At 36.0% G+C, this 22,314-nt stretch overlaps 1 protein-coding gene across 2 annotated transcripts in view; it reads right to left on the minus strand.

The window, feature by feature from the left end:
- Positions 1 to 300: 300 nt before the first annotated feature.
- The window catches only part of LOC116895482 (arylacetamide deacetylase-like 2), a 39,627-nt gene continuing 17,613 nt past the window's right edge, over positions 301 to 22,314 (minus strand). Inside the window, exons 1-5 of one of the 2 annotated variants that reach the window (XM_032896743.1) lie at positions 16,095 to 16,229; positions 12,682 to 12,904; positions 9,366 to 9,435; positions 8,367 to 8,538; positions 301 to 903 (exon numbers count right to left, since the gene is read on the minus strand). In XM_032896743.1, the coding sequence (XP_032752634.1) occupies positions 301 to 903; positions 8,367 to 8,538; positions 9,366 to 9,435; positions 12,682 to 12,904; positions 16,095 to 16,229 (1,203 nt within the window). Of the gene's footprint in view, positions 904 to 8,366; positions 8,539 to 9,365; positions 9,436 to 12,681; positions 12,905 to 16,094; positions 16,230 to 22,314 lie in introns of those variants that run through there. The other variant, XM_032896742.1, reaches the window with a different exon arrangement.

Raw genomic sequence — 22,314 nt, forward strand, 5'->3', positions numbered from 1 at the left:
CAAAACTGTTGGCATCAGAACACACATTCTCCTATCATTCTGCCATTTTTGAATACTCAAAGTACATTTTTTACAACAATTTGTAATTAAAGCAGATAATGAAATGTTGCCTCATTTTAGCAATATTTCTAAGATGGAATAAGTGAAGTAACTTTCGCAAACATATACAGTAACTTTTACTCAGATTGAAATGTAGCTTTATCCACAAGTCAATTAATATTGTGCCCATTCATCATACAATGCTTCAAAGTATAACGGTTAGATTTCTTTATTGATTGTGCAGCTACATGATTCATTGACTTATAGATTTTCTTCTAACCAGTTAATATACTTATCTCTTATTTTTAATCCTAAATTTAAAAACAGTGGAGGGCTGGTGAATGATAGGGCTCCATGTATTCCTTTCTCTATATGCTCATGAGTAAGTTGAACCCCAACATTTCTAAGCCGTGAGATGTAAATGAGACTGTCATCTCTAAAGATATCATGTTCACAGGTGACAATGTATGTCAATGGCAAACTCTGTAACTGTGAGTCATTGACTAGCAAAGGCGACAACCTGCTATCCACAAGTACTGGATAGGAAGCATTCAATTTTCCAAGAACTGGTTCAGTGTAAACATGGTTCTTTTTATACTTCTCAGGAAGGAATTCACTCCAGTTAACAAACTTGAATAGGTGTCTCGATTCTTCAGGCATGTGCTCGTTCCTCAGTGCAGCCTGGGGTAGAACTTGGTCTTCAGTCACATATAGGCAAAGCAACTTAATTATCATCTCCCTGGTCAGAACTGGACCATGTTGATACTCTTGATGGGATGGTAGAAAAGTATCAAGTGACTGTAGACCTGGATACATCAAGGCTTGTGCTTTAATTCTACCTTTGAAATTTGGATCATTCTGCAGCTAGAAAGATAATGAAGTCTAATGAATTAATAGGTTTCAAACAAAAGGACCGACAATTTCATTTTAGTAGCTAGAAGTAAGTAAAATCATCTGAATATCTAGTGAATTTTCCTATGCAATTAGTCACTACTTTAGAGACAAGAGAGTGCCATTCCACTCCCATCCATACAGAAACAAAAACACACTCTTTTGCACACACATTTATTCACACATGGAAATCAAACAGGAAGATGATCAGTAGCATCTTAATGAGGATGGCAAGATTTTTACTTATGATATTGGAATTTTTCACGTTTGTTTTTTAGAAATTCAGCTATTGTGGCTTTCTTTAATAAAGTCATGTTGAACATCTCAGGATTGTTCTGGAACACAGTGTCCACTTGTTTTTGTCTCCCAATTACTAATAACAACCATGTATTAGATATGGTGCCTCTGTTTCTTATCAGATACAAGAGGTATCATGATTATGCAGCTATGTTCTTTTCTTCTTGTATACTCTACAACAGTGAAGCTAAAATTTACCTGTAAGCATGAGTACTTAAATAGTACCCGCTTCTATAGCATTTCTGCAACAGTGACAGCATCTGTTGCCAATCTTTGGGAAATTTCAAGCTATGAACAGTGCTCACATGGCCATGATCTCACAAAACACTTACAAAACATAACAGAATTCCAGGAATTCTAATTAGCTCATCACAAGGCTAACTATCTGACCAAATCCATTTTGGAGCTCAATAGAAGGGAGATATTACAAGTTCAGGATGGAAAAAATCCCTAAGAGTTTTTTAGGCAAAAACATGTTATAGCTCCTTCATATGTAGCAGAAGTGCTGTTCCCAATTGTTCGCACACAATTGTATTGGGAAACAAGAAGGTTAAACCTTAATTTAACCTTTTAATTTTATATTGAAAATTATATTTTATATTTATATTTATATATTTATATATTGAAATTTATATTTTATACAGAAGAAAAATGAGAAACTAATAAGAGAAAGGATTGAAATGATAGCTTAGTCAGTAAAGGATTTGTTGACTTGAGTACAGAGGGCCAGACCAAAAAAAAAAAAAAAAAAAAACTGGACATGTAGCATATACCTGTTACCTCATCACTGGGTGGGTAAGGTTGACACCAGGGCATCCTTGAAATTAACTAGGCAGTCAATCTAGATTACTCAGTGTTCTCCAGGCTCTATGAGAGACCCCAATTTCAAAACTGAGGTAGAGAAAGATGTTGACACCCAGTGTTACCTTCTAGCTTCTACATTCATGAGCACATACTTGAAAATGCACATTCTTGTACAAAACACTCATGGAAACATGTGAACCCCCAAATGCAAACATTAAATGAAGATTGTGACAATCAAAGTAGTAAGAACAATAATTCTCAGTAGTAGTTAAAAACTTTATGTTAAGAATATATGCTTTTAGCACTAAGTAATCATTCTTAAACTTTATTATTAAAGCTTTTCGAATAAAGACAGCACAAATATCATTAATATCTATATATTTATTATAAACTCCAAAATAGTAGCTCTCAGTGCACTAACGAAAGTAGACTATGACTGTTTTTAAGGGATGGGTGTGTACAGGATTTTGTGCTGTCTAGATGGTCAAAATATATTTTATCAGTTGGACCAGCAAAAAAAAAAATCGTATGCCAAATCACCTATAGAGATAATGGTGACAATTAAAGGTCCATTTTCACTGAAGAAGACAATTGCTGATGAATTGTCAGTGTCCACATTTATCCAGGACACTGAACTCCTGATGAAAGACAGCAATACATGTTTTAACCATGGCATGTCAGATGGGTCACAGGGTCTAACCTGACCCAAAACATCTCGTCCTTGAAGCACAGAAAGGATACTTGGTGGCCTCATTTCAATTCCTATAATCTTTACAAGTGACAGCTTCCAGTGACACCACCCTGGACTTTGTGGGAATTGTGTCACCCTTACTACAGAAAAGAATATGGTTTTATACTTTGTGCATATGTCAGATTATGTCCTGATACCACAACAGTGAATGGAAAAACAGTATACATGTAAAGCTGACTCCTGTCTCCTCAACTAGAAAAATTATGACCTTATAAAGAGATCTACAACAAATAAAATGAGTTAAATTTCTTGGCTTAGTTCTAGACTTTTGGATATAACACTTCTTAGACAAAGAGGAGAAGCAAGAAGAATTTTATCTCTTATCCTCTTTTTTCCATTCACAATCACTATTCCTTAATGTCTCTGAACATCAATGGCCTCACTTCCCCAATAAAAAGACATAGAATAACAGACTGGATACATAAAGAGGACCCAGCATTTTGCTGCATACAGGAAATACACCTCAGTGACAAAGACAGATGCTACCTCAGAGTAAAAGGTTGGAAAACAATTTTCCAAGCAAATGGTCCCAAGAAATAAGCTGGAGTAGACATTCTAATACCCAATAAAGTTGACTTTCAACCAAAAGTTATCAAAAAAGATAAGGAAAGACACTTCATATTCATCAAAGAAGAATCTACCAAAATTAGCTCTCAATCCTGAAATCTGTGCTCCAAATGCAAGGGCACCAACATTCATAAAAGAAACCTTACTAAAGGTCAAGGCACACATTGCACCTCACAAAATAATAATAGGAGATTTCAACACCCCACTCTCATCAATGGACAGATCATGAAAACAAAAACTAAACGTAGACATAGAGAAACTACCAGAAGTTTCTTTTAGTAACTGCTTCTATTTAACAGATTTTTATAGATCATTTCATCCTAAAACAAAAGAATATACCTTCTTCTCAGCACCAAATGGTACCTTTTCCAAAATTGCCCATATAATTAGTCACAAAACGCCACTCAACAGATACAAGAAGCTAGAAAAAAATCCTATGAATCTTATCAGATCACCACAGACTAAAGCTGGTTTTCAATAACAACAAAAACAACAGAATGCCCATATAAACATGGAAATTGCACAATGCTCAACCCAATGATAACTTGATCAAGGAAGAAATAAAGAATGACATTAAAGACTTTTTAGAATTTAATGAAAATGAAGGCACAACATACTCAAACTTATGAGACACAAGGAAAGCAGTGCTAAAAGGAAAACACAGCTCCGAGTGCCTCCAAAAAGAAACTGGAGAGAGCGTACATTAGCAGCTTAACAGCACACCTAAAAAATCTAGAAGAATAATAAGCAAATGCACCCAAGAGGAGTAGAATACAAGAAATAATTAAATACAGGACTGAAATCGACCAAGTAGAAACAAAAAGAACTATACAAAGAAACAACAAAATCCGGAGCTGGTTCTTTGAGAAAATCAACAAGATAGATAAAGCCTTAGCCAGTCTAACCAGAGGCACAGTATATCCAAATAAGTGAAATAAGAAATGAAAAGTGAAACATAACAAAAGAATCTGAGGAAATTAAAAAAAATCAGATCCTACTACAAAGACTATATTCAACAAAACTGAAAAATCTGGATGAAATGGACAATTTCTGAGACAGATACTACATAGCAAAATTAAATCAGAATCAGATAAACCTCTAGCCAGTCCCATAACTCCTAAAGAAATAGAAGCAGTTACTAAAAGTTTCCCAAACAAAAACATCCCAAGACCAGATGGGTTTAGTGCAGAACTCTATCAGACCTTCACAGAAGACCTTATATTAATATTGTCCAAATTATTCTACAAAATAGAAACAGAAGGAGCACTACCCAATTCCTTTTATGATCCACAATTAGACTTACACCTAACCATACAAAGACCCAACAAAGAAAAAGAACTCCAGATCAATTTTCCTTATGCATATCAATGCAAAAATACTCAACAAAATTCTTGCAAACCTAATACAAGAACACATCAAAATGATCATCCATCAGGATCAAGTAGGCTTCATCCCAGGCATACAGGGTTGGTTTAATACACAGAAATCCATTAATGCAATCTACTATGTAAACAAACTCAAAGAAAAAAGACACATGATCATCCCATTAGATGCTGAGAAAGCATTTGACAAAATTCAACACCCCTTCATGTTAAAAGTCCTGAAAGTATCAGGAATTCAAGGTTCATACCTAAACATAGTAAAAGCCATATACAGCAAACCTAATAGCCAACATCAAACTAAATGGAGAGAAACTTGAGGCAATCCCACTAAAATCAGAGACTAGACAAAGCTGCCCACTCTCTCCCTACTTATTCAATATAGTACTCAAAGTCCTAGCCAGAGCAATAAGACAACAAAAGGTAGTCAAAGGAATACACATTGGAAAGGAAGAAGTCAAAATATCACTATTTGCAGATGATATGATAGTATATTTAAGTGACTCCAAAAGTTCCACCAGAGAACTATTTAACCTGATAAACAACTTCAGCAAAGTGGCTGGGAATAAAACAAACTCAAACAAATCAGTAGTCTTCCTCTATTCAAAGGATAAACAGGCTGAGAAAAAAAATTAGGGAAATGATACCCTTAACAATAGTCACAAGCAAGTGAAAGTTCTGTATGACAAGAACTTCAAGTCTCTGAAGAAAAAATTTGCAAAGGATCTCAGAAGATTGAAGGACCTCCCATGCTCAGGAATTGGCAGGATTACCATAGTAAAAATGGCCATCCTTCCAAAATCAGACTACAGATGCAATACAATCCCCATCAAAATTCCAACTCATTCCTTTATAGATTTAGGAAAAGCAATTTGCAAATTCATTTGGAATAACAAAAAACCCAGGATAGCAAAAACTATCCTCAACAATAAAAGAACTTCTGGGGGAATCACCATCCTTGACCTCAAGCACTATTACAGAGCAATAGTGATTAAAAAAAAACTGTACTGTATTTATACAGAGACAAACAGGCAGATCAAATGGAATAGAATTTAAGACCCAGAATGAAACCACACACCTACAGTCACTTGATCTTGGACAAAAGAGCTAAAACCATCCAGTGCAGAAAAGAACATTTTCAACAAATGGTGCTAGTTCAACCGGAAGTCAGCATGTAGAGGAATGCAAACTGACCCATTCTTATTGACCTGTACAAAGCTTAAGTCCAAGTGGATCAAGGACCTCTATATCAAACCAGATACACTCAAACTAATAGAAGAAAAAGAAGTTGAGAAGAGCAGAGAGAGAGAGAGAGAGAGAGAGAGAGAGAGAGAAATATAAATATATATATTTCTAGCTGTCTAGAATTTTGCTTTGTATTTCAAGATTATCTTGAACTCAAGGTTTTCCTGCCTCTGACTCCTGAGTGCTGTGATGTGAATCATCACCACCCAGCTAAATACTGTGTATATTATACCTAAAAGCTTATTCCATTAAGTACATGGTGGTCTCTTTTATTCAAAACTCTAGTTTTTTCTTACTCTTTTTTATCTCTGACACTTTCAGAGTCCTCAAAATATATAACTACCCTCTGTCTAATTTAACTAACCCATTCATCTTACTTTCATCTTTCTAAATGACTTATTGTACTTGCTGTAACCTTGCAAATTTAGGGGTACACAGTGATGCTCCCTATTAAAGTGTCCCATTTTTAATATATAACTCATTATATTAGTTTTCAATGACCCAGTTTAGAATATTGCCATTCAGTTTTTGTGGTACATTAGAGAATAATTTATAAGTAAAACAGCCAAGGTTTTGTTGCAAGCTTCCAGATGGACCTTAGACTTGGTTACAAGTGCAGCCACTGTAGTCTTAGTAACTTCTCTGTCTGTTCTCTCTCTCTCTCTCTCTCTCTCTCTCTCTCTATATATATATATATATATATATATATATATATATATATATATATAGTCTATGATGAATATTAAACAATGTTTCTCCATAATTTAACATCATTGTTTCCACTGGTGAAAATTTTTCTTTACACAGTAAGACTAAATATGAAAGGAATTGGATTCCTAGCAAACTCTTTGCGCTTAATATATAAAATAGTTTTGTTATGTTTATTTACACAAAACATATATCTTATGTATTCTAGTACATCAAATTTCTATTAGAGGGCCAAGACCTACTTCAGAGCCTTTTTGCACACAGATGATCAGAGCAATCAAAACATTAAAATTATTAAAGAATATTTTTGAGTATTTTTAGATTATACATGATGAGATTTCATTGGACTTTTATAATGGTTTGATAAAGAGATAGTTTTATTAAAATAAGTTAATTGGTCTTGAAGAAGGAAACATATTACTGGTTGGATAGTAAGATTAAAGAAAAATTAAAGTATTCAATAAAATCAATTAATACAAACATGGAGACTACATCTACTTTATAAAAAGAAGTCAATCTACATAATAAAAAGGGAACAGACTATTCATTTCATTCTACAAAAGTATTTGTGGGATTTTGAATCATCTATTGAATTGATATTGCCTTTCAAAATATCACCAATTGATAATGATTATTTAGCTATATCCAGCAAGAATCTATTATGTGGTGACTTAATTTTGTTACAGTAGGAATTCTTCTAAGCATGATATGTCATCTGATGTTATCTATAACAATCTACACGTGTCAATTTACACATTGTCATGGTTACTCATAAATATCCACTGGCCTAGATTTAGAATCATGTAGGAGATAGAGATTGAAGCCCATCTCTGGGAGTGTCTATGATGGTATTTCACAGGGAATTAAGGAATAAATTTCATCTTGAGTTTGGAGGTGCCTCCATATTGGGTGAAGCTGAGTACCAGAAATCATGTCACCAGACTTCTTGACTTGGGAGATAATGGCAAGCAGCCTCACCCTCCCACTGCCACAGCTATAGTCAACTACCACTGCCATGCCTTTGCTGCTATGATGCACTTAACGTTCCAGGAGCCAGTATAAGTTCTTCCCTGTATTTACTTCTTGCTGAATGTTCAGTTTCAGAGGAGAAAAGTACTAATATGCTCTTCAGCTATAATTACAAAAAACATTGAGAAACTATAGTTTTTCTACTTAAATTCAGTGTGAACGACCTCAACAACAACAACAAGTTCTGCATTGAAATTAATAGAGCAATTCAAAGCAATTGGTGAACTTTTAACTAGCATTGTTAGTGTAAGCCTGATTTATCATTACAGCTTTCTAATATTTGGTTCTTGAGTTGCTGGGGTGGGAAGCTCACAAGTGCAAGACCTGCACAAAATACAGACCAGTTCATGGAATCTAATCAAAAGATTGTTTTGAAACAATAAGTTTAAAAGAGAGATTGATAGTTCTTGGTAGAGTATTTGCCTAGCAAACACACAGCCCTGGCTTCAATGTCTTGAAACTTCCTTTAAATACCTAAAAACAGGATTTTAAAAGCTGTCCTTAGCATTAGGCATTAAAGCCAATTCTAAAGTAGTAATTTACAAAATGGATAATCACGCTGGTTTAATTTAAATTTCAAAGATAACATTATAAAAATAATTCAAACAGAGCTTCTTTTGCATTAAGATTAAAACATACATACACATACAACATACCAGTTGAGTCACTGTGGCTGCCAAGGTACCCCCAGAACTGTCTCCCATAATGCAGATGCGTGAGGGATCCACTCTGTATTTTGCAAGAACTTTCTCCTGGAGAAAGAACTTGGTCACATAAACACAGTCTTCAAGGGCAGCTGGGAAAGGATACTTGGGAGCAAGTCTGTAGCTTTAAAGGTAAATCAAGCAAAACCACAACAAAACCCTTGTTAAAGTTATGCAAGGAATAGTCTCACTCTTACCACCAGATACACTGATATGTTGATCCTACTTTGAAGCCTGTTTCACCAATTAACTAGAGCTAACTAGTAATGCCTGTCTTAGATTCTAGTTAAGGGTTTCAAGTAGTGGTTGTAAGTTTATTTCTGCACTAGGGAATAGTAAGATACACAGCAATTTTTTTCATTCCTATTAATGAGAATTTCAGTAGCAGAGTGGACAGAAATAAAGTTCTGAGGTAATAAGTATTTGCTCATAGTTTTTATATATTATTGTAAATGTTGGCAAAACTTTGTTGAGAATATTAAGAATTTTCATTTGAATAATGTCTTGAAATGTTCAAGTTATTGAAATATTTTTACCTACTAGAATTATAACCAAGAATAACTCTAACTCCAGTCTTTAGAAACAGGTCAAAGAAAATTAGTTTTTCAAGAATATAATGAGTATACCTTTCTGTGTATACGTAAGAATTTTTAATTTTACTTGCAGATAAAATGAGATGCTTATGAATCCTAGAGTTCATATTCTAAGAGATGTTATAACTGTGATAATAAATGTGTTTATTCCTCTAGCTTCACTTTTGTATCTAAGATGGCAGAAATCAAAATAAATACTGATGTCTTTGAGGATGCATTGGCATTAAAATTATGAAAAAAATAATATAAACAAAAACCCATAGTATACGTGGATTTGTTGGTTGGGTGACAGCTCTGAATAGACCAAGTTATGTTGTGAGTGCATGGACTGTGGCTAGAAGAATCAGTTTTATCTTACTCTATTGCCAAAACAACAGCTTCAAGCTTGTTTGCTGTCAGTCTGTTCAGATCATCATAGGCTGACATCTCTGAAATGAAAAAAATAAACACAAAATGGTTCACTGTAAATAGCAAATAATGGAAACGCAGAAGCATGTGCTTAAAATGTGAAATTTGATTGGTTGGTTGACTGACTGATTGATTGATTGATTGATTGACTGTAATTAAGTAATCCCTTTTATGGTCACAGGAAACATTCTTTCAGAGTTCACAAAGAAGATTGTCTGCAATTCATTACTGATATACTCCATAAAAATTTTGGGAGAAGTATTAGAAAATATGAAATTGAGTTGAAGATAACATTGTAGGCAGCATTATAATTTTCATAAATTTAGAGATTCCCCACAGTTATTATTTACTGAAGGAAGTTTTCAATGATGGGACATCAGCTTAAGTATAAGACCAGGTGTACTATTTGGTGCAATTAGAACTAATAAGTTTTTCTTTTGCGAGAGGCTTACATATTTATTTGTTCATGCAACTTAATAAATTTACAATTACACTTTAGGTTCCCTCTCTATATGTAAGTTAGAATTTTAATTCTCACTAAAATGAAATAAGAATGTGTTCTTCTGATTGTTGGGGGAGGGCAGTAATGGGGGGAGGGTGGGAAGGGGAACACCCATAGAGAAGGGGAGGGTGAGGAGTTAGGGGGATGTTGGCCAGGAAACTGGGAAAGGGAATAACAATCGAAATGTAAATAAGAAATATCCAAGTTAATAAAGATGAAAAAAAAAAGAATGTGTTCTTACATTTCTAATTCATAACAAAACTTAACTGTACATAAATAGTTAATAAACTTAAAGGAGATAGAAAAAGAAAATACTTTTCTAAAAGTTTTAACAGAACTTAACGTCAATTATTCTTTTAATTAGCAATTTATACTCATTCACCCATAAAACATAAATTGTCATCCATCATGTTAAACATTAAAATAATAATAGGCAGAAAATGAAGAAGAAAAAATGAAGTGTGATTTTAGTAAAATTTACAGCAATTTCCTGAGAATTCACAGAGCTTGGGAAAACATAGATAAATGTGATAAAGGGAGCAGAAAGCAGGGAGCGGATGAGGTAACCGGAAGAGAATACACCTGACTACACTCCAAAGTTTGTCAGAAGATTCATAAACAAATGGATGCTTATTTCTGGGATGTTTATTGATGAGCAGTGTGACCATATTTTCACATCATAATAGGCTGAAATAGAAGGTCACAGAAATAACAAAATGGTGATGAGCCACCAGAGAGGTAAGAATTGGAATAAAACTAAATGATAATTTACACAGTGTGTGTAGAAACAAGAGGATGCTCAGAGTTTGTGCCCAGAGTATGTTATAAAGTATACGAGACTGAAAGACTGTTAAAAAAAAAAGAGCATGATGGTTGCTATGCTTTTCTTGTGTTCTTGGGTGTTTTTTTTTTTATTTTTTCTGTTTACTCCTTGAGAAAGTAATATGGTGGTATCTGCTAAGGAATTCATATGATACACTAATGATGAAGTAATGCAGACCAATCTGCAGCTGAGTTCAATCAACTCAGCTGCAGATTGAACAATGTTAGAGATAGGAAAGAGCCCATATCAATAGGATGGGCATGGGGGCTAGAGTGGAAAGAAATAATAAATAAAGTATAGAAAAAAGTGGAACCAACAACCAAAGAATAAAATACTGGAATGTGAGGAATATTAATATTGTTTAAGTACAATTAACTTATTTCAGCATGGTTTTAGTTTTTCTCTTGTTTTAATGTTGCAGTTGCAAATGAAAGATGAAATAAAGGAGGAAAAAGGAAGGATATAGAAATTCCTTTCATACAAGCTCACTGTGTAGCAAAGAGCAGTGGTTTCTCTCAGATTACACTGTATTAAGGAAGAATCAAAAGGCAAGAAGGAGACGAACCCGCAAACAAGTCTCAGAAAATAAAGAATGATAAGATAAGAATTAGAAGGAACAGCCAGGGGCTGACAGAGATAGAGGCAGTAAAGACAGTGCATACTTGAGAATCAACCAAGGAGTACAATTGCAGGTAGAAGAAATATAAATCAGGTGATGATTTGGAAAAAATATAATTCCTAGGAAAGTAGAGACTCATCTTGAACAAAATAAAAACATGTCTTATCGCAGGATGTAAGTAGAGTAGTGAAGACAGGATCAACAAGATGCCAGTAAGCTTCAGACATTGTAGACACGTAAGGAGAGAGGTGGACTGGGAGATACCAAACATATGCACTTATGACCCAGAAGGAGCAGGTGAGGTTGGAAACAGGATGGCAAATTAGAAATGTCACTGAAGCAAAACTGAGGGCAGCAACACTGAGAACATGCATGGGCTGCTCGGTAGGAGCCTTAATCCTCTGGATTCTGCTCAAGGTTCCTATCCTTCTTCTCTTTTCTATACTGGACCTTAGCCAAAGCCTGGGAAGTGATCTCCCTTTTCTAAATGTAGGTCTTTGAAAACATTTCTTATTCTATTTGCTTCCTCACCACTAAAACATGATGGTAATACCTACCTGAAACTTGCTCACTCAGATGTGTGCCCAGCTTTCCACAGTAGCCTTTTTGCTTATCTTAAAATGTTCACAAATTATGAAGACAAAATACTGGATATGAGAATTAAGTACAGTTTCGTTGAGGGCAGGAGTGCTACCACCTGTTTGTTACATCTGTGAAGTGCAATATCCCAAACTTTTCTGTGTAGTGAATCCATAAGTCATCAAATGTCTAAAATGGTATGTGTTTAAGATTCCATCAGTCTGTCTGTCTTAGCTACTCCACTCACTTCCAGGCAAGAACTAACCCCTCAGCTCCATATCACTTCTATAATTGTAGTACAAAGTTATGCTCTGTTTTCTAATCCTCGATATTGTTGTATCACACGCCACCACTTGAACAAAGTTTGGCTATAGCATGGCAGCAACTGTATTATTTCATATCTAACAATCAAATACCTGGTTCATGTCATACTAAATGTTTATTTAATTGATGCGATTAGGTGATTTTACTCTAAAATCCAAGTTTATTATTTATACTTTCAAGTTTAAGATATCATTATGTTAATTTAAGACTCTATTTCCCAACACAACCATCTTGTTTCTACTTGGTTGGTTTACTAACAAATTACATATAAAGGAGAATGTGAACTATGACCCCCATACATTCCAATATAACTCTGTTAAGATGCACAAGTCAACACTGTATGAAGAAATGTCTGTCAACTCATTGGTAGCCAGCAATTATTTCAGTACGAATATATGAATAACACAAACTATACTTACTGTAACTTCCCAAGACAAAGGCACCACCATGAATGAAAATCACAGCTGGTCTCCGTCTTTCAGACGTCCTCTTTGGCAAGTAAAGGCGAACAGGAATGTTACTGAAGTCTGTGTCAATCACTGTAATGTTTTCATCTGAAACTGGTTTTGTAAAGTGAACTGACGATAAAGTTGTTATTATATCTTCATATCTCAAAAGACCTATATTTTCACATAATGTGCCCTATAAATACAAAACAAACATTTAAACATTATGCATTTTATTTTAATTACAACAATGTAAATGATGGTGATGATAATAAAATAAACAATGTGATAAAACTCTAGATTTTTATATCCTAACTTTATTTTAGTACCATGAAAATCTCAATGCAGATGTTTGTATGAGGCCTTCATAAGGTTTAGTCTATCAACCGTTCATCATGGATAAGGGATATGTCAATAAATTTCACATCCCTTTCTGAGAAAATATTGGTAGCCATTTGTTAATTAGGATGGAGTAGTCATTTTTCCCCATAGCTGTTAATGTGTTACCTTTGGTATAGTAAATAATCTCCTTCCAATGCTTAAGCAAGAAACAAATTAAAATCATTGGATTGCACAATAGAATGAAGGTGTGGAAATCTATATGTTGAGAATATGGATTGTAGAAGGCAGAGGAAGATGTGGAGAAAGTGTATTTATCAGGTAAATGCATAAAACTGTCAAACAAAAAAATACAGACTTTAAGTATTAATCTGTTACATACCTGGAAACTTTATCCCTTTTTGCTAACTTTCATAGAGCTAGAAGTAACTATGCCGACTACCAGAGGAGGACAGTAATCACCAATTTTACCCAACATGAACCCTGAGAACGACAATAGTCACTGGACTGGCAAGGCTTACCCATTGTTACAACAGTGCTTTCAATAAATGAGCACATTCTTATTGGATTTAAGTCCAATTTCACAAGACAAAGTCATACATGGCACCTCTGTTAGTTCACGGATATTTGACTAGCAGGTCCTATGCCATAAAGGAAGAAGCTACTACTGCTACACTAGTATACACTATTCAATATGTTCTTATTGACTTATTATGATAGCCACAGATTAATGCATCTCTCAATCCTCCCTCACCAGAGATACTTCTGCTTGTAGTGGATTGTGATTAACACAGAGATGCAAAATGGACCAACATGAGAATGAGAGACTACTGAATACTCAATGCTAAATGGAATATCTATACTGCCTTCCCTTCTGCTAAACCTCAGAGATCATTCCAGAAGAGACCAAAAGACTATATAAGCCAGAGATATTGAAGGAATACAAAGAAAGAGTGTCCTTCCGACATAGCATGACACGTAAATCTCAGTGATTGTGATAGCATGCACAAGAACTGTACAAGGCCAAACCAAGTCAATGCTTCTCACAGAGAAGGAAGACGGTCACAAAAATGCCACCCCTAACCAAGGATCTGCTGACAATCAATAGCCAGTGGGAGAGGAGGGTCAGTGTTCTTTAACGATGTATCCTCTGGTACATCCAGTGGATGGTCACAACCTGAAGAGTTGTCTGTGTCTCATCCCCAGCTCTGCAACAGAACATCTGGTGCAGCTTCCCTTTTACTCCAATCATGAACACCTGCAAAACACACCTGGTGGAATAGAAGAACTGACCCTTATATAATACACTGAGACCTCTACATATGCCTTGGCATGAACCTTCCCTCAAGCACACACACACACACACACACACACACACACACACACACACACACACACACACACACACACACACACAAACACATACATAAACGAATTAATTGTTTAATTGATTAACTTTAAAATATAATATGAGTTCTTGAGTATTTTTAATTTAAATATAAACAAATATATGACCTGTTAATAATAGTGCTTAAACTACCAATATATTCAGATAATTTTTCATTCAATAAATATGCTATTGAAAATAACAAAGCTATTAGCTATTAGCAAATAGCTTTCTTTTATGACAATATTTTCTGGATATAAATTGATACTCAAGCATTTTAACACTGTAACAAAAACTACCAATGTAAAGAATCACATGTTCTTCTAATATACCTCATCTTTAATATATCAAACAATCCAGACATATATTTAAAATTAGTATCCTCACCTATAGGTTAATTGATACAATGCACAGTCAAGGAAGTTTCTCGAGATTATGTGTGGATATTTTATAAAGCTTTTTCTAAACAACATCTGTAATAACATAATATAGTAATAACATAGTAACGCACACACTTCTTTTAGGGCTATATAAAACAGAACATGAATTTTCACTTTTATATGCGAAAAGTCAAAGTTTTATTTCTTTGCAATGTAAATTGTAGGTTTCAGTGCTAAAATTATCAAGGATTTCCAAATTTTCCAGGATAAACTTTAATTACAAATTTATTTTATCCATTACAATTTTAAAAGTACAAAATAATAACTCATAGTGCCAAATACATAAAACATGTATTTTAATGATATATACATGATGGTTGGGAACATGTGAAACTAAGAAAGTAAGAGCATCATGTTAGAGTGGGATGTTTTAATAAATAGTGTTGTGATTTTGATGCAAGTATGGATATTTTTCATCCTGGGGTTTAAATACATGTGAAATAATCAGAAGACAACTGACATGGGCTGGCTCCTTCTTCAATCAAGGAATCAACATTTGACAAAGAGAACTGTGGGAGAAAGACAGAGAGACTCAGGGATCATCAGTTGGAGAATGCTGCATCACAGAACTGTGCCTTTCTGTTACACCTCGAACTGTTGTCAGTTCTGGTCAGCTACTGAGTCTCCTACCTCAGATTTTCACCCTCCATCTGTTAGAGCGGCTGAAAGGCATTTCTGCAAGGTGCCCACTTGGCACATACAAGAGCACAGTTGAATCATGCAGCTTGGGGCTCAAAGTTCAGTTTTTACTCTCTTTACACACTCCTCGGATATTTTTTTTTCTCTCATATATATTATACAGTTAGAAGGCAGTGGAGAAGGAAAGGAGATCTACATGCATGCAAAGAAACCATATCTACTACAACATCAAAAGTGCCAGTTACGGACTATACAGGAACAACTATAGCAATTCTATCTATTCTGCATGTTCTAAATAACCCCAGAATTCCAGAAGTTTAGAATTGGAGGCCGACAACAGAAACTATGGAGATAATAAAAAAGAAGTCCTGATTTAATATCAAACAAGTATGTTAATAATAATTCATATCTCTATACTTAATTATGGAACCAGTTTTTTCCCTTAGAACACAAGTGAAAATCAAGTTAACAATATTCTTTTTAAAGTAATGCTTCTTTCAGATATGTGATATCAATATTATTTTCAAAATGCTCAAAAGTATTCTGTCTTAATCATTGAAAAATTAAATTATTCTTACCACAAGGTTACAAGTTTTAGCAACTGCATCCAGGGCCATTACTTTCCAGGTTTCTTCAATGTTGTCAGGCATGGGTGTATAAATATAAGATAAAAAGCTAACACAAAGCAGCCCCACACAGAGAGCTTTGAATCCCATGCTATCCCGACCTCTTCCCAGTGCACATGTTAAAATATTTCCATGATACTGAATAAAAAGCCATAGAATGAGTACACACTGGGAACCCTCACAGATAAACACAACTATTCTCACGATGTGTAGCTGATTCTTTTTTTTTCTTTTTGTCACATGGAGGAGGTTTATTGGGATGGCAGAGACAAGGAGGTGTGGCAGGGGGAGGAGAGAGAGGAAAAAAAAAGAGAAAAGAGTCATGAAGCTGATTCTTAATTCAAACATTACTGTGCCAGTTCTAACTTGTTCAGTCACAGACTCTGAAGTAGATGTTGAAATTCATCAGGTCATGTAGTTATTATTAACATGTAATTATATTCCCCTGCAGTTTCTTTACTCCGTGGTATTAACATCATCATGAAAGTGTCTTAGGAAATCAGGGCCCAAAGGCAATCACTGGATAATTCTTGAAGTTATCTTCGGTTGTTGCAATATTTTCTAAAAGATTTTTAGAGAGTCACTTGATATCCAGTCAAAATATATGCCAATATCATCAATAAGTAGTATGACCTATATTTTCAAACCCTGCTTGGTGAGGACCAAGTTTGAAAATGAAAGAAAAGGTGTGCAGACTTGTTCAATTTCTATCACGCACCAAACTAAAACTTTAAACCTGGACCAGAATCACCAGAAAGTTCAGAATAAGTATTTTAGCAAACATTTTGGCTTTCAGAAGTAACATAATATCATGAATCAAATTCATGAGTCAACATGGCTCAAATTAGCTGCTTGGTGTTAATAAAATGTTGTTCCTGGGTGTGCCTGTAAGGTTGCTTTCAGAAGAGAATGATGTTTGTGTTGGGACCAAGGCTCACAGATGAGATTGGATATCATCAGATGCACTGAAAGTATGAGTAGAAGCAAATGAAAGGAAAGCATCATTTTTCACTTTTTCCTCTCTTCTTGAGAAAATCTTGTTAAAATTCTAATCCTATTAAGTTTAGTCTACTTTCACCTTCTGCCCTTCCACTGGGCTTGTCATCTTTAATCCATGTATTTGAAAATGTGTCCACTCTGTTCTTGTTTTTAAGTCCCCTCATTTTAAAGTCCTCAACCTCTTTATGCAGTTGATTTTAAGCCTGATGAACTTCCCTGAAATTCCTAAGACCCTATGATTAATCATTTATTCCCTTGGAATTAAGCAGTCTCACCCTATCTCTGGAAAGTGCACAGATATACCCCTAAACTTCAACAGTGGATTCTTTCTATATGTCCCTCCTTCCCTTTTCTTTGCTACCCATTGGCTAAATGAGACTGTGTGCCTGATAAATACTCTGTTTGTATTACCCCTGTGAAATATATTGTTCCTCTTTTCCTAGGGACCACGAGTAAATAACCTTGGTTTACTTTTCCTTCATTTAGCATATCACATAAGAACTCTATCTTCCCTGTCTTTGGATGTCAGAGCTTCTGGTTTTTGGTCTGTAAGAATAACACCAGACATCCTATCCCTCAGGTTCTCAGGAGTTTAAACTTGTATTGAGTTATATCAGTGACATCTCTTGTTCTTCTTATAAAGACAAGACTATGGAACTATCTTGTACAATAGCATCAACTAGTTCAGATATTATGCATAAATTGCATACGTATGGAAATGTTTATATTACTTTTTATATATCTAGATGGTCCTTCCCCATTCAAGTCAGATTGAACGTACTTCAGAGATGCAATAGACTGTGGTTTTCCCTTCTGATGTGTGAGAACTAACTGAATAATACATAATAAAACTAATTTTTAGTAATAGTATTCACTCCACTCAGAACATCCACTAGCTCTAATTGTGTGGTTCATTTATTAGAAGGTGACAGCTTCTCTTCTGTAGTATTTCTGCCCTCCACATCAGATAGCAATTTAAGCCTCCAAGAGAACTACTTTTTGATACACATGCATGTTTAAGCCCTCTTCTCTAGCTGCAATGGTGGGCAGTCAAATTTTTCATTTAGTTGTTTATTTTTATTTATATATTCACTCACTTTACATCCTGATCACAGTCTGCCCCCTACTTCCAGTTGTCCCTCTCATAGTCTTTATGAAAATGGAGGAGACACTACTGCCTCTGCAGGGTACAATCCACTCTAGCACAACAAGTCTTTGACAAGGCTGTGAAACACATTCTAACAGGTCAGGACACAGAGTGTTTAGCTTTGTTTTCTCTTAAGATTTATCAGTGTTGTGTTAGTTGGTTGACACCTTTGACATCTTGAACGCCTCCCCTTCCATTTCATTTCTAACCAGAGGACTTTCAAACATATTCTGGTAAATAAAGCTTTCTCAGTTTTCTCTATGATAAAACCATGTTTCCCAGAAGAATAGTGTGTGCTTCCAACCATCTACAAAATGCACCTCCCCCTATCCTCCGTTTTTGTATAATTTAGTTTAGCCTCAACTGCTAGAAGTGACCCAGCTGAAACAATACACATGCCTTCTGGGATTGCTAGGCTGTCCTTAGGATGAGTCCCTTCAAGTTTTCTCTAGTCACACATGTGTAATGTACAGCTCAGTCCCTCTGTTGTATATCCAGTGAGCCTTCCAATGATGTTTACTGGTTACCTCTTTACTCTGCTGAAGTGGTGATATATACCGCCATCCCAATAACAAGAAGTTGAATTTGTACCTTGTTCTCTGAAAAGGTGAATACAGAAAGACAATCTTCTGTGGTTTGTGTCTTTGTTCCAAAGGCTTCTTGTATTTGAGGCTTGGTCGTTGAGTTGATGAGATATAGTGGAACTTCTTAAATTATTTTTAATTTTTTGATAGAATATGATTATATCATTTTCTCCTTCCCTTTCCTCCCTCAAATATTCATAGATTCTTTATCATTAATTGTTCTTATATGCATATATGTATATACACATATATTTTTACATATGATCTGTTTAATCTGTAAAATGTTCCTTGTATATATGTTTTCTGGGGTGATCATGCATATTTGATAACCAACTGCTGTGTTCTTCCCTGGGGAATACTTCTCCAACTCTCAGTATTCCATAGTGCCTATTGTTCCAAGGCCTCATGGAAACACTGTAGCAAAGCAGACAGAAAATATATTATGAGTCTAAGGTTCAGGTAGTATGTCATAGAGGAGGTGAAGCCTGGCATAAGGTATTGGTCCACTGGGAACATCACTTTTGTAAGATTTATGCAGTTTTCATGGGACTCGTGTTAAGACTTGCATAACAGTGAATCATTATCCAAAAGTAGAAGTGACTTCTTCCTGACCTCTCACTCTGTGTATTTTCATGAATTCTTGCCCTGGCACTCTCTAATCATGAAGGCACTTGTCATGATTTGACAAAGCCAACGTGATGATTAATAGTGTCTAAACCAATGGGGCAACCATCTTTAAAATTTTCAACTTTTGAAACTGTTATCTCAGTAAACTATCCTTTCTTTATAAAGTACTCAGCCTGAATCCTTAATTATATAGAGGAAAACATTTTATATGCTCATGCATACAAATATTTCCACTAAACCTTCCTATATAGTGAATGTTTATATCCTCAAAAATTCACATGTTGAAATCCTCTGTGTGGTGTCTGCAGGAGAGGTAGGGATTTTAAGAGATGATTAGGTCCTGGATATGGATTAGTTATTAGTTCGTTTCCTTATATTGGAGACCCCAGCAGCTAATAAGGGGACTCAATAAAAATAAATGCTTAGACCCCGTGGGAGAGAGACCTCACCACCTGGTCAGTTGGGCACTCCTGAGGCTGCAGAGTGGAAGAGACCACAAACACTGCCCACGCCTGCCCACATCCCTGGCCCAAGAGGAAACTGTATAAGGCCTCTGGGTGCCCGTGGGAGAGGGCCCAGGAAAGGCAGGACCCCTGCCTGAGACACCTCCAGAACCTGAAGGAAACAGACCGGATAAACAGTTCTCTGCACCCAAATCCCGTGGGAGGGAGAGCTAAACCTTCAGAGAGGCAGACACACCTGCAAAACCAGAAGAGACTGCTCTCTGCACAGATTACTGATTCCAGAGGAAAACACTAAACGCCATCTGGAACCCTGGTGCACGGAGGTTCCCGGAAGGGGCGGCGCAGATCTTCCTGGTTGCTGCCGCCGCGGAGAGCCCGGGGGCAGCACCCCGCGAGCAAACTTGAGCCTTGGGACCACAGGTAAGACCAACTTTTCTGCTGCAAGTGACTTGCCTGGTGAACTCAAGACACAGGTCCACAGGAACAGCTGAAGACCTGTAGAGAGGAAAAACTACACGCCTGAAAGCAGAACACTCTGTCCCCATAACTAACTGAAAGAGAGGAAAACAGGTCTACAGCACTCCTGACACACAGGCTTATAGGACAGTTTAGCCACTGTCAGAAATAGCAGAACAAAGTAACACTAGAGATAATCTGATGGCGAGAGGCAAGCGCAGGAACCCAAGCAACAGAAACCAAGACTACATGGCACCATCGGAGCCCAATTCTCCCATCAAAACAAACATGGAATATCCAAACACACCAGAAAAGCAAGATCTAGTTTCAAAATCATATGTGACCATGATGCTGGAGGACTTCAAGAAAGACGTGAAGAACTCCCTTAGAGAACAAGTAGAAGCCTACAGAGAGGAATAAAAAATGCCTGAAAGAATTCAGGAAAACATAAATAAACAAGTAGAAGCCCATAGAGAGGAGACACAAAAATCCTGAAAGAATTCCAGGAAAACACAATCAAACAGTTGAAGGAATTAAAATGGAAATAGAAGCAATCAAGAAAGAACACATGGAAACAACCCTGGATATAGAAAACCAAAAAAGAAGAGACAAGGAGCTGTAGATACAAGCTTCACCAACAGAATACAAGAGATGGAAGAGAGAATCTCAGGAGCAGAAGATTCCATAGAAATCATTGACTCAACTGTCAAAGATAATGTAAAGCGGAAAAAGCTACTGGTCCAAAACATACAGGAAATCCAGGACTCAATGAGAAGATCAAACCTAAGGATAATAGGTATAGAAGAGAGTGAAGACTCCCAGCTCAAAGGACCAGTAAATATATTCAACAAAATCATAGAAGAAAACTTCCCTAACCTAAAAAGAGAGATACCCATAGGCATACAAGAAGCCCACAGAACTCCAAATAGATTGGACCAGAAAAGAAACACCTCCCGTCACATGATAGTCAAAACACCAAATGCACAAAATAAAGAAAGAATATTAAAAGCAGTAAGGGAAAAGGTCAATAACATATAAAGGCAGACCTATCAGAATCACACCAGACTTTTCGCCAGAAACTATGAAGGCCAGAAGATCCTGGACTGATGTCACACAGACCCTAAGAGAACACAAAATGCCAGCCCAGGCTACTGTATCCTGCAAAACTCTCAATTAACATAGATGGAGAAACCAAGATATTCCATGACAAAACCAAATTTACACAATATCTTTCTACAAATCCAGCACTACAAAGGATAATAAATCGTAATGACCAACATAAGTAGGCAAGCTATACCCTAGAAGAGGCAAGAAACTAATCGTCTTGGCAACAAAACAAAGAGAAGAAAAGCACACAAACATAACACATCCAAATATGAATATAACAGGAAGCAATAATCACTATTCCTTAATATCTCTCAACATCAATGGCCTCAACTCCCCAATAAAAAGACATAGATTAACAAACTGGATACGCAATGAGGACCCTGCATTCTGCTGCCTACAGGAAACACACCTCAGAGACAAAGACAGACACTACCTCAGAGTGAAAGGCTGCCTGTAGGTCAAGATGTGGAACTCTCAGGTCCTCCAGCACCATGCCTGCCTACATGATGCCTTGCTTCCTACCATGATGATAATGGACAAAACTCTAAACCAGTCCCAACTGAATGTTTCATTTGCAAGAATTGATGTGGCTATGGTGTCTCTTCACAACACAAAGAGGAAGAAGACCGGAATTTGACTTCTAGCACCAGTATAAAAAGCTGGGCATGATGGGAACAGCTGTAATCCTACACAGGAAGATTGGATCGGTAGGGAGCTCACTGGCCAGCCAACCAGCAAATTGTAGGCTACTTTATTGATTGTGTCTCCAAAATAAGGTAGACAATGTTGAC

This window comes from Rattus rattus, chromosome 3 (genome assembly GCF_011064425.1).
Source record: "Rattus rattus isolate New Zealand chromosome 3, Rrattus_CSIRO_v1, whole genome shotgun sequence".
NCBI classification, from domain to species: Eukaryota; Metazoa; Chordata; class Mammalia; order Rodentia; family Muridae; genus Rattus; species Rattus rattus.